Source organism: Polypterus senegalus, chromosome 8 (assembly GCF_016835505.1).
Source record: "Polypterus senegalus isolate Bchr_013 chromosome 8, ASM1683550v1, whole genome shotgun sequence".
NCBI lineage: Eukaryota > Metazoa > Chordata > Cladistia > Polypteriformes > Polypteridae > Polypterus > Polypterus senegalus.
The window spans coordinates 174,942,025-174,955,524 of record NC_053161.1 but is presented as its reverse complement, the minus strand read 5'-3'; the positions used below and the strand labels follow the sequence as shown (position 1 = coordinate 174,955,524).

The window sequence follows — 13,500 nt, the reverse complement described above, 5'->3', positions numbered from 1 at the left end:
TGCTAAATGCCATTTATTGATGCATTACAATTATACTGAAAAAATCCATTAATTTTACAGTGTAAAACTGTTAAATAGCGAAGGTAAACAGCCGTAAAATGTAAAACGGTAAATCGCTGTTTCAGTAAAACCGGTTACGATATTTGCATAAGAACACACCCGCTTTTACCACATTGTTCCTGGTGAACCACATACCTTTGAATAGTAGGGAAAAACCTTATCCTAAGTTAGCAGACTTATTTTTCCCTGCATGCTGAAGGTTTTCTTGAGGTTATGGAAGCTGATTTACAGTTGTTTGTATTCGATTAGCTGGCACACCTGTGTATACCTTTTACTTATTGCTCGTCAACATTTGAAAAACATCCATTGGATTTTAACTCCTCACCTTCCTATAGAAATGGCAGAAACGAAAAAACGATAACAGTTCATATTAGAAAAAAAAACTTTAAATTTTTGCAGCTCACAATTGTGGCAAAAAGAACAAAGACGTTAACAGTGAAGTCAGAACTTTGCCATTGTCAACTTTCTTAAAAGCAGAGCAAAAATAGAAGAAAAATCTCGGGTTGCAAACGTAAGTGAACTGCTGTATTTGAAGATGTCGAAAAAGCCGTTATGTGGTTCAGTGATGCTCGTTCGAGAAACATTTCTATTAATGCGGCACTCATTCAGGTTTGTAAACTCTCTTGGGACCTCCCCAAACTAGACAGCATGCCAAAGAGCGTCCCGAAGTGCGATCTCTGCGTCTGTACGTGGCAACAGCAGGACTCAAAGCTATGCTGCGTCTCTCCGCGAAAGTAAACAGAAAAGATCTCGATGGGTGATGCAAGCTTAGGAGTAGGTACATTGTAAATGGAGATAACAGCATTACTTGGTCACTGACCAGGCCATGACCCTGCCTGACTGCTGTGTATAGGAGAGTGGCAGATCACGCTACAATAAATAACTGTGCCATTCCTGTTTCAAGCTGAATAAAGCTGGTTTTGCTAAAGAACTGAGACTAAGCCTTGTGTTTTGGTGGGGAAGAGAAGGGACTTCTAGCGCACCCCCGATATTTTGTGATTTGCTTCTGTGGCCCTTCAATGAAGTGGTGTGAGTGTGCTGTTGCCCTACCCAGCAATGGACAAACAATCTTCCACAGACGCTGCAATTGTGCTTTGGGACACAATTCAGCATGTCGTTGCCGTTGGGTGGGGATCCCAAGGGTTCAGAAACCTCACAATATGAAGAAGAAGAAAAGGATGATTTGGCTTTGAATTGATAACTGTGCTGCCCACACCATGGTTCCACATTTAATGTTCGTATTGAATTCCTCCCGCCAACTTGCAGAGCAGTGCTTCAGCCATTGGATTTGGACATCATTCACACCATGAAAGTGTATTATGGCAAGGATATACTGAGAAAAAATATCATCAGCATATCTTGTACGCAGGTGGAGATTAAAATGCAAGCAAAAGAAGCTATTGAAATGATTGCAAACGTCTGGACACAAGATAAAGAAATCACTATAGTAACAAATACAGAATCAAAATTACAATGAAATGTTTTTAGGTCCCTGGGATTTCCTTGTAACAGAATTTTACCTGCATTTTAGTTTGTTTATTGAACACTTTTGTGTAACAGAAAGAAATGAACAAACAGTGACACACTAATCAGTCAATGGCTTAAAGTAGGATTTTTATTTATTTTTAATTTTGAGCCACAAAACAATGCAAATCAGTCGGCACTTTGGTTATGTCAATAATTCTGTCTTTAAAACAATATAAAGAAGAAAAATAAGACACTATTGTGTTTCTGACAATTTATTCAGCCAGCTGCTTAGGCAGACAGTTTAGTTCCACCATTCATTTCAGAGATGATATCCCAGATACAAAAACAAATGTTCACAAGAAAACAGTCCTGGGAAACATTACTTAAATTAAATTCACTATATTGCTCATTAAATATAAAATCCTAATCTCCTCCAGTTCAGCGCATTTCTTTTCCTCACTTTTCTCGATGGGGGAAAAACAGAGTCGGATTAAAGCTTTACATCCACTGAATGTGTTGCTGTTGATTTAACTGATCGGTTACTTAACTGCACTTCTCGTTTGCTACCAGCACTTTCCTTGGAGCTCAAGATGGAGGACACGTCACTTCTTTAAGGACAGTATCTCACATCCTAGTCTGAATGGTGAGATGAAATCTTCATCTCTCAGGAGCCTTGGATGAATTCAGCAAGTTTAGAGCACAGAGCCCGTTGTCTGAAAGGCCGTAGTGGTGCCCACAGATGGGTTGTCTGCAGTGTGCGAGTTGGTGTTTGGCTGAATGTGGAGATATCAGCTCAGATGTTCTCTTCTACATCGATATCCAGTTCACTAAAGACGAGATTAGGCTCCTCCGCACACACTGCCTTGGCCATTTTGGTTGCAGTCAGACTGTTTAGCTTCCGACTCGAAAGACCATGTAAAAGAGGGGTTTCATTGACCTCTGATAAATGTGCTAATTCACAGGGTTTGGCCAACAGAAAGTAGAGTGCAGGAGTCACCGTCAGATGACTGGAGATGACAGACTGGAGAATTTGAGGATTTTCTAATTTATTCAAAGCAACAAACAAGAAAGCACACTGTAAGTAAATCAAGAGAGCAGAATGCAAAGTCTATAAGGAACAGGAACAACAATAACAACAACATTTATTTATATAGCATATTTTCATACAAACAGTAGCTCAAAGTGCTTTACATAATGAAGAATAGAAAAATAAAAGACACAATAAGAAAACAAAATAAATCAACATTAATTAACATCGAATAAGAGTAAGGTCCAATGGCCAGGGGGGACAGAAAAAACAAAAAATAAACTCCAGACGGCTGGAGAAAAAAAATAAAATATCCTGACCATGAGACCACCCAGTCCCCTCTGGGCAAAACCCCTTTTGGCTGAGGACATTATTTTACTAAACGTTCTCATAATTATTATCATTATATGACTGATGCCAAGGTGACTTACGACATGTGAGACACAATTGCTTACATTTCTTTTGTTTTTTCACTATTAGCACAAGCAGGTGTAGTGACCTCCTCCTGGTCTCACACTATCAGTGCCTATCAGTCATAACATATCAAATCCTTTTGAAATTCATTCTAAAACACGTCTTTGACAGGTTACCATTGCTAGAACCTTATGAAAGCTCTCTGAAAGAATATTTCTCTGGGAGGGATAAAAAATCCACCATTTGTTTTACATAATAACAGATCAGGAATTAACAATTTAACACCAAAATAAAAGCCAAGACAAAGGAGTTAATGCCCCCAGTGTAGATCTTCTCCAACTAAGTCCACTTCTGAAGGTGGCACCCAGTCTGAATTCTTTTGTGGCCCTGAAGATTGTGGTTTGTGAGACTCGTCGGCCACATCCAGTACAGCAATATGGCTTCTCGAAATTAATTCCTCCAAATTTTCGTGGCGTGTGTATGTGTAGCAAAGTGTATTCTGATTTTTAATTTGTTTGTTTGTAGCTTTCAGTTATGAATTTCCCCAAAAGCAATTGTTTGTGTGTCCTTAGTTTCATACCAATGGTATTTTGTAGTACAAATGCTAATTAATGCGACTCCCCACAGACTGCAGGCACCCTCAGGTGATGGTGGATGCTGTACAGGTAAGTCTGATCTCTCCAAGCCTTTTCTAATTTTATTCTATTGATTTGACATGATTATTATTTGGTAATTCTCAAGTGTTAAACAACTTATGTGCTCTCCCCCACTGAGTTCTTATATACAGTCTTTGTATGTTTAATTATCAAAAGCAAAAAAATAAAAACAAAACTAAATTTACAAAAGCAGCATTTCTTCTTGTAGTGCACTGCCACAGCATTTTAATATAATTCAGCATGATGTACAACCTGACCATATGGATACTTTGGATTTTCATTTTTATTTTACATGTTATTTATATTGTATTAATAGTTTGTGTTTGTAATTATTAGTAACTGACTCGGGTTCACTTCCTGGGTCCTCCCTGCGTAGAGTTTGCATGTTCTCCCTGTGTCTGTGTGGGTTTCCTCCAACCATCCAAAGACATGTAGGTTGGGTGCATTGGCGATCCTAAATTGTCCCTAGTGTGTGTGTGTGCCCTGCGGTGGCCTGGCGCCCTGCCTGGGGTTTGTTTCCTGCCCTGTGTTGGCTGGGATTGGCTCCAGCAGACCACCGTGGCACTGGAGTTAGGATATAGCGGGTTAGATAATGGATGGATGATTTGATTTATTATTTAATAAGCACAGGCGAGAAGCTGTTTGTATGGCACCCTGTTTTGTTTGGTTTTTGTCATGCAGCCCTTTAAAATGCAAGTCATGAGGTTGTAATAGCAATGCTGTAATATAAATTTGATTAATACAGTTAAATTTATTGTACATTTTTTTAAAAAGATATGTAATTTCTAAGGTTTTAAATGTAAAAAGTAAATGCTGATATTTATGTTAAATTATTTTACTGGTTTGGAAAGCAGCGAAAGGCAGGGGACAGAGGTCAGAAGGGGCAAGAAAAGAAAGGAGAGAACTGGGCTTTTGTGCTGAAAGCGCAGACTGAAATACAGTCCATAGTAAAGTTCAGCAAGGAGTTTAAAAAGAGAGACAAAAAAAGACTGGATTCCAGCACAGAATTAACAGTCGGAACAGAAAAACGTGAACGTGTTGGAGTTTGGACGTACTGGTCGAGAACACTAAATCGGTGAGCTAGGGAGCACTGTCCGTGAAACGCCGAACACGGAAGATGTCAGCAGACATTGGATTATATTGCCAGTATCGGATATTGTTACAGCTGACCAACTATAGCTGAGAATTGATACTCACAGGAAAGAAATGAAAGAGGATGCACATCTGCTGGAAAACAGAAAACGAGACCCGTCTGCTCTATTACAGCATAATAGGCCGTCGCCGAGTAACGTCGCAATCACCTTCAAGTAACAGGCCTGCAATGCTTATCTGTGGTACCTTTTACCTGACTTTTGTTTGGTTCCTTTTATTTAGTTTGCCGGCATAGGTTTTATTTATATATATGGCATCATATTCAAAAAGACTTGAGGCTGGAATTGCTGCCAAAGGTGCATCGACAAAGTATTGAGCAACGGCTGTGAATACTTATGTACATGGGATTTCTCAGTTGTTTTTATTTTGAATAAATTTGCAAAAACCTCAAGTAAAGTTTTTTCACGTTTTCATTATGGGGTGTTATGTGTAGAATTCTGAGGGAAAAAATTTATTTAATCCATTTTGGAATAAGGCTGTAACATAACAAAATGTGGAAAAAGTGATGCGCTATGAATACTTTCCGGATGCACTTTATGTATATCGATTATATATATATATATATATATATATATATATATATATATATATATATATATATATATATATATATATATATAGATAGATAGAGAGAGAGAGAGAGAGAGAGAGATACATACATACAGTGGGTACGGAAAGTATTCAGACCCCCTTCAATTTTTCACTCTTTGTTATATTGCAGCCATTTGCTAAAATCATTTAATTTTTTCCCTCATTAATGTGCACACAGCACCCCATATTGACAGACAAAATAAACAAATTTTGAAATTGTGGCAGATTTATTAAAAAAGAAAAACTGAAATATCACATGGTCCTAAGTATTCAGACCCTTTGCTGTGACACTCATATATTTAACTCGGGTGCTTTCCATTTCTTCTGATCATCCTTGAGATCACCTTCATTTGAGTCCAGCTGTGTTTGATTATACTGATTGGACTTGATTAGGAAAGCCACACACCTGTCTATATAAGACCTTACAGCTCACAATGCATGTCAGAGCAAATGAGAATCATGAGGTCAAAGGAACTGCCTGAAGAGCTCAGAGACAGAATTGTGGCAAGGCACAGATCTGGCCAAGGTTACAAAAAAATTTCTACTGCACTTAAGGTTCCCAAGAGCACAGTGGCCTCCATAAGCCTTAAATGGAAGACGTTTGGTACGACCAGAACCCTTCCTAGAGCTGGCCGTCCGGCCAAGCTGAGCTACCAGGGGAGAAGAGCCTTGGTGAGAGAGGTCAAGAAGAACCCAAAGATCACTTTAGCTGAGCTCCAGAGATGCAGTCAGGAGATGGGAGAACGTTGTAGAAAGTCAACCATCACTGCAGCCCTCCACCAGTCAGGGCTTTATGGCAGAGTGGCCTGTCGGAAGCCTCTCCTCAGTGCAAGACACATGACAGCCCGCATGGAGTTTGCTAAAAGACACCTGAAGGGCTCTGAGATGGTGAGAAATAAGATTCTCTGGTCTGATGAGACCAAGATAGAAATTTTTGGCCTTAATTCTAAGCGGTATGTGTGGAGACAACCAGGCACTGCTCATCACTTGTCCAATACAGTCCCCACAGTGAAGCATGGCGGTGGCAGCATCATGCTGTGGGGTGTTTTTCAGCTGCAGGGACAGGACGATTGGTTGCAATCGAGGGAAAGATGAATGCGGCCAAGTACAGGGATATCCTGGACAAAAACCTTCTCCAGAGTGCTAAGGACCTCAGACTGGGCCGAAGGATTACCTTCCAACAAGACAATGACCCCAAGCACACAGCTAAAATAACGAAGGAGTGGCTTCACAACAACTCTGTGACTGTTCTTGAATGGCCCAGCCAGAGCCCTGACTTAAACCCAATTGAGCATCTCTGGAGAGACCTAAAAATGGCTGTCCACCAACGTTTACCATCCAACCTGACAGAACTGGAGAGGATCTGCAAGGAGGAATGGCAGAGGATCCCCAAATCCAGGTGTGAAAAACTTGTTGCATCTTTCCCAAGAAGACTCACATTTCCTTTATCATTCCAACCGTACCCCCATTACCATGTCTATGTCCATCGATCAAAGAACTGTCAATTATCAAGTGGTTTCCGTGCACGGAGATGGCACCTACATGTTCCATTCTCTTTGTTACATATTGCACGGCCATATCAGGCTCACTCTTGATATCCAGAGGAACATTGTGTCTTATGTATTGAATGACTGGGACAGGTTCAAGGTGTGGACTGATGATGGTACAGGAAATAATTATTCTACACAGGAGCACTATAAGAATGAAATGCTTAAGCCCTTCACCTATGCATCTGCATGTGACTTGATGGCTGCCGCTGAATTGTTTGGATGTCGCTTTCAAGTGTACCGAAATGGCCAAATATTTTACACCTTTCGACAACCGACAATGCATCTTAGACATGTTTTGATGTTTATGAATGTTTAAACTCTCAAAAGCTGGATGTGAAGTTATCGATGAATACAGTTGTATGCTTACAACGCTTGACAGATGCCAAATGTCACTTCAACACAAGTCCTGCAAATACTGTTGTAATTTAAACAAACCATGAAACTCAAACCGATTATGACAGCAGCAATCCAAGCTGTAAGATTTGAAACAAGATTATTGTTCACATGGCCAACTGTAAGTTGCATGCTCAAGAGTAAGCTAAGTACACAGCTTGGTCATATTACAACCGGAGGGCCGAACTCACAATGTGGTATACAAAGAGATCCTTAAATAATTATTGGCATATTTTCCCTCAGTTTAAAAAAGGTTTAATTTTCTTCTTAATAACAATTTTAATGCAGTACTTCGCCGCTGCGAAGCACGGGTATTTTCCTAGTCAGTCTCTCTCTCTCTCTCTCTCTCTCTCTCTCTCTCTCTCTCTCTCTCTCTCTCTCTCTCTCTCTCTCTCTCTCTCTCTCTCTCTCTCTCTCTCTCTCTCTCTCTCTCTCTCTCTCTCTCTCTCTCTCTCTCTCTCTATATATATATATATATATATATATATGTATATATATTTATATATAGATATATATATATAGAGAGAGAGAGAGAGAGAGAGAGAGAGATATATAGATAGTCCCTTCTATCGCATTTGAAGCTAATGCTGAAAGGCGAACCCGCCCTATGGTATTTCTGGCATAAGTCTAAATATTTGGGCTAAAAATGTCCGCTTGACAGAAGCAGTGTACACGGCAATGCTCACCGCCAAATATACCAATGTGAACAGCTGTCCCATGCTCTCATTCAGATTTTTCTGATGAAGGAAGTCAAGGAGATCAGTGGGAGATTTTCCTACATAATCATCCATGGCATACATTACAGTCAATTCTGTTTTTAGCCGAGACAGATCAAAAAGCACTCCGTGGCTCTTGTGTTAAACTGGAGAAGGTTGCATGCGTGAAATCTTTCTTGTATTCCCGAAACCTTTGGGGCTCGAGGAGCGTGACAAACATCAGGTTTTCATGGTCTTGAAATATAGTCTGTGTCTAGCAAATAATATTGTCCAGAATCCTGCCATGGAGTTGGCCGTAGTACACGCGACGATCTTTTACTCTGAGCATTTGCGGTGCGTTAACTGGCCTCGTAGAGTTACTCATATCTGCCTCTATCCAATCAATGGGTCTGAATACGGTGACGTTGCCGTACACTTGCTAAAGGGCCCAACTGACACCAACTGAAAATCTGATTGGTTGAAGCAACAGGTTAATCAACATTTATTCTGTGATAGAGTGCCCGCACAATGGATTGTGAAAGCCTCTCTGCCTGGCAACAAATGATGGCTGAAATGTGATTGGTTAAATGCTTTAATACGAAACTCCGCCTTACACGGCTATCGAGGTGCAGTCTATTACAGTATATGGACGAAAACACATTCCAGTTATGACTATTACGCGTAGAATTTTGAAATGAAACCTGCCCATCTTTTGTAAGTAAGCTGTAAGGAATGAGCCTGCAAAATTTCAGCCTTCTACCTACACGGGAAGTTGGAGAATTAGTGAGTGAGTGAGTGAGTGAGTGAGTGAGAGTGAGTCAGTCAGTCAGTCAGTCAGTCAGTCAGTGAGGGCTTTGCCTTTTATTAGTATAGATAGTTCTATATGTAATATGTATGTTATGAAAGCAGAGCTAGGCCCATGATGGAGGCTGTAGGGGCGTTGGTGAGAAGCGGTTTGTATGACGCCATGTTCTTTATGTCGTTTTTCCTTTTCCAGAAACAAAATAAACTTCTGATTCTCCATTGTGTTAATTTGTTTCTGACACAACAGCAAGTAGGATGGATTCCATTCAGTTACATGTGCTTACTGTCCAGGAAGGAGTGAACCTCACTCTTTAGTCAGGACTGTTCAGTTGTACTTCTCTCCAGTGTGAATTCTGGTGCGTCTCTGAAGAGAACTCCTGTAACAGATTTGTTTGCCACATTACAATCAGTAATATGGCTTCTCTCAGAGATTAGTTTGTCAACAATAGTTTAGTTTGCTTACTTTTCAGATCAGGAGTGAACCTCACTCTCGGGTACTGAAGGGTGCTTGTTTTTCTGAACTGATTTTTGAACTGCTACCCTTATAATTCTATTGTGAACTCTAGTGTGTCTTTGAAGACTGCTCATTAGTGAAAACTGTTTACCACATTCATTACAGAAAAATGGCTTCTCTCCAGTGTGAACTCTAGTATGGGTCTGAAGACTACTCATGTCTGAAAACTGTTTACCACATTCATTACAACAATATGGCTTCTCTCCCGTGTGAACTCTAGTGTGTCTCTGAAGACTGTTTAAAAGTGAAAACTGTTTCCCACATTCATTACAGCAATACGGCTTCTCTCCAGTGTGAATTAGAGTGTGTTTCTGAAGATTGCTCATTTCTGAAAACTGTTTCCCACATTCATTACAGCAATGCGGCTTCTCTCCACTGTGAACTCTAGAGTGGCTTTGAAGACTGCTTATTTGTGAAAACTGTTTACCACATTCAGAACAGCAATATGGCATCTCTCCAGTGTGAACTCTAGTGTGGTCATTCAGATTGCTCATACGTGAAAAGTGTTTACCACATTCATTACAGCAATATGGCATCTCTCCAGTGTGAACTCTAGTGTGTCTCTGAAGAATGCTCATTTTTGAAAACTGTTTACCACATTCAGTACAGCAATATGACTTCTCTCCGGTGTGAACTCTAGGGTGTTTCTGAAGAGCACTCCTGCCAGAAAATTCTTTTCCAGATTCCAAACTGCACTGATCTTTGTTTCCTGTACAAAATTAAAAAGGAGAAAAAGAGCTTATTTTCAATCCACTGCCTTATTATTAACATTAACTCAAATTAAATACATGATGGTTGAAATTAGGAACAACCTTTGATAAGCATAAGCAATTATAAAACTTTAGTCTTACATAGAAAGTACACTCAATATGTTGTTACGTTTTCTATTACAATTACTTAGCAGGGCCACATGTATAACTTTCTTATGTTCAGCAACACGTGTAAGCCAATTCTCACACAAAAGTTCGGATTTTTAAAACTAGAACTTGGCGTTTAAATTGGCTTAAAGTTACGGTAAGTATTGAGCATTTGTAAGTCCCATGCAGGCTTTATTTGTGTTGGCATTTTAGCAACAGCTGCTGGAAAAACAAACTCAACAGAAAATCTCATTTCATTGCGCATTTCACATTCTGATGTTTCACAGGCTGCACAAGAAGTGAGTTTTGATGTATCACAATGACATTTTGGCTCATGATGATGACTTAATTATAAGCCGATTTTGACTCCCTACTGTCATCCTCTTTGAAGTGTGTGCTGAACATGTGACTTCATTACAGAGACCATCACACAGAAATCACACAATCTCAGTTGTCTTACAGCTCTTAACAGCTGTTGGTTATTTGGCAATGGCTGCTTTTCAGAGTGAACTGACTGACCGGTGAGGAATCTCTCAGTCACCCTGAGACACATCATGCCATCTGTATGAGGTGGTACATTTAAGATGTTACAGAGATACATGCAATATCCTTACTATCAGTATGTGCAACCTGTAATCAAAATGCAATCTGCAGCAACATCTTCTGTCATCAGCAGTGGTGGTCTTCCTTGGCCTATCTGTCCCGCGATTACTGAGCTCACCTGTGCATTCTTTCTTCTTATTGATATTCCACACAGTTGATTTAGGTCATCCTAATGGTTTACTGAAGTCTCGAATGGTTTTATTATTGTTTTTCAGCCTCATAATAGCTCTTTTGACTATCATTGGCACAGTTGTTGTCCTCATGTTGAACAATGGCCACTACAAACTCTGAAAGGTAGAAGCAAGCCGAGGTGTCTTACGCCTACAGAACTAAAGCAATGAAACACACCTGAGGAATCACAAACTTCTCTGACATCAATTAGAAAAAGTGCTGTCATTTCTACAGGGTGTGACTGAAATGTATGCAAATCCCCTTTAAATGAAAATGTATAAGGTGAGTTTAATTAAATAATTATTTAATTTGTAATTTTTTAATCTGTTGAGCAAAGGGGTAAATGAAAGAAAAATGTTTCTTTGTCTCAGCCATTATGGAGATTACTGTATAAAACAGAATGCCATGCCAAGCATAAAAACGACACTTTCAAATATCAGAATGTGTCCTGAAATTTATCCACAATTAAACGAAAACCAATTTACATCAAAATGGCTTCTTTAAAACACCAAGCAAAACAGCACAATGGATTAGTGATGCCTCAGTGCCCAGGCCTACAGAAACTGCTGTGACCTCGGAGAAAAATGAGAAGATTAGAAAACCGAGGAAGAGCACAGCTGTTGGTGTTTCAGCTCTATAGGGGAGTGGCAGGTGACACCAGGGCTGGTAAGCTTTGTGACACACTGGTGACATTTATACTCACCATTATAATGTTAACAGGTATCTACTGTCAGGACTTATTTATGTTAAGTAAACTAAAATTTGCCAGGTTTTCCTGTCTTTCGGCTCTAATATGTGTGTTCACGTATGTAATTATTTTCTCTGTTATGGCTCCAAACATCAAGCAGTCTAGGCCTGTACACAATGAAGAGTGCTATAAACAATAAATACAACTGAATTAAACAGTAGTGTTACACAAATTAATCAGCCTTGAATCAAAATTGCCCAGTTCTTGCTGTTTATTGTGAAATCGGCTTGCAGTTGGCTGACTGGTCTACCGATTTTATGACATGGAATGTGTTAATCTGAGGACATGCGTACAACAGACATAGTGGAAAGTGGTGAAGAAAATAACTGCTGTTTGGAAATATCTTAAAAGTATCTGAAAGGTGATAGGAATGTTATATGTGAAGTTTAAAATGAAACTTCGACTTTCAACAATGGAGTGAAAGCAGGAAAACCGCTAAAGAAACCAATGTGTCTTAGCTGTCAGTAATGGCACTGTTTGAAAAGAACCACAAAAATGATCAGGACAGGACAAAAAAAAAAAAACATCAGAGTATCACTCAAAAATAATTGGAATTTATTATTTAAGATACTCAGCAATTTTCTACAGTAGAAAGTTTAGGATTTCATCATTTAAGTCCTATAACTTGAATGCACGATATACACTGGCGAGACGATGGCTTTTCAGACATAGCATTACCCAAGACATACACTGCCGTGACATTTCATATACAGTGACATGCGAAAGTGTGGGGACCCCCGGATCAAAGTAACTGTTACTGTGAATAGTTAAGTCAATAGAAGATGAATTGATCTCCAAAGGCCACAAAGTTAAAGATAAACCATTCTTTTCTGCAATTTAAACAAGATTCATGTATTATTTATGTTTTGTAGTATGAGAAAAGGAAGGAGTACTTCACAAATGTATGGGCACCCCAAGTGATCAGACGTCTCAGGAAAACTGCTAAGAGATGTCAGAGTTTAAATTAGCTACTTAATGGATTTGGCTTGTTCACAGTCATCATTAGGAATGGCCATGTGATGCAAATGTGAAAGCGGCATCAATTCTCAGACTCCTCACAGCTTGTCCAAGCAATCAGCAGCCATGGGCTCCTCTAAGCAGCTGCCTAGCACTCTGAGGAATAAAATAAGTGGTGCCCACAAAGCAGGAAAAGGCTACAAGAAGACAGCAAAGAGTTTTCAAGGAGCCATTTCCTCAGTTTGTACCAAAACAATTTCCAAGAGAACTGCTCATAAGATTGATAGAAAGATAATTCAAAACCCCTAAAGATCCAAGATGATGTTTTGTAGTCACACTCTGGAGTGATGATGTACTGTTCTTCGGTTGCAGTGACACCACCACAGATATGACCTTCACGAAAGAGTCATCAAAAGAAAACCTCTTCTGTGTCCTCACCCTAAAATTCAGCATCAGAAGTTTGCAGATGAACATCTAAACAAGCCTGATGCATATTGCAAACAAGTCCTGTGGCCTGATGAAGTCAAAACAGAACTTGATGGACACAATGTGCAAAGGTAGGTTTGGAGTAAAAAGGTGTCTGAATTCCATGACAAGAGCACGTCTCTGTTAAGCAATGGGAGAAGATCGATTATCTTTCAGGCTTGTGTTGCAGCCGGTAGCCTGGGAGTATTATTCAATTTCTTAAATTGAGTGTGCATGAATCACCTTGACATCAGTTACATAGCACATTTTCATACAAATGTAGACCCCATCTTCACACAGAGAAAGGAAAGGTGGACAAAATTCACAGCCTTACAAAATTATTTTCCTTTGAATAAACAGGAATTGGAAATATTAC

At 39.5% G+C, this 13,500-nt stretch overlaps 1 protein-coding gene across 1 annotated transcript in view; it reads right to left on the bottom strand.

The window, feature by feature from the left end:
* Positions 1 to 8,835: 8,835 nt before the first annotated feature.
* Positions 8,836 to 13,500, bottom strand: part of LOC120533404 (gastrula zinc finger protein XlCGF57.1-like) — a 91,680-nt gene continuing 87,015 nt past the window's right edge. Inside the window, exon 5 of the mRNA XM_039760267.1 lies at positions 8,836 to 9,970. Coding sequence (XP_039616201.1) covers positions 9,281 to 9,970 — 690 coding nt within the window. The 3' untranslated portion in view covers positions 8,836 to 9,280. The remainder of the gene's footprint in view (positions 9,971 to 13,500) is intronic.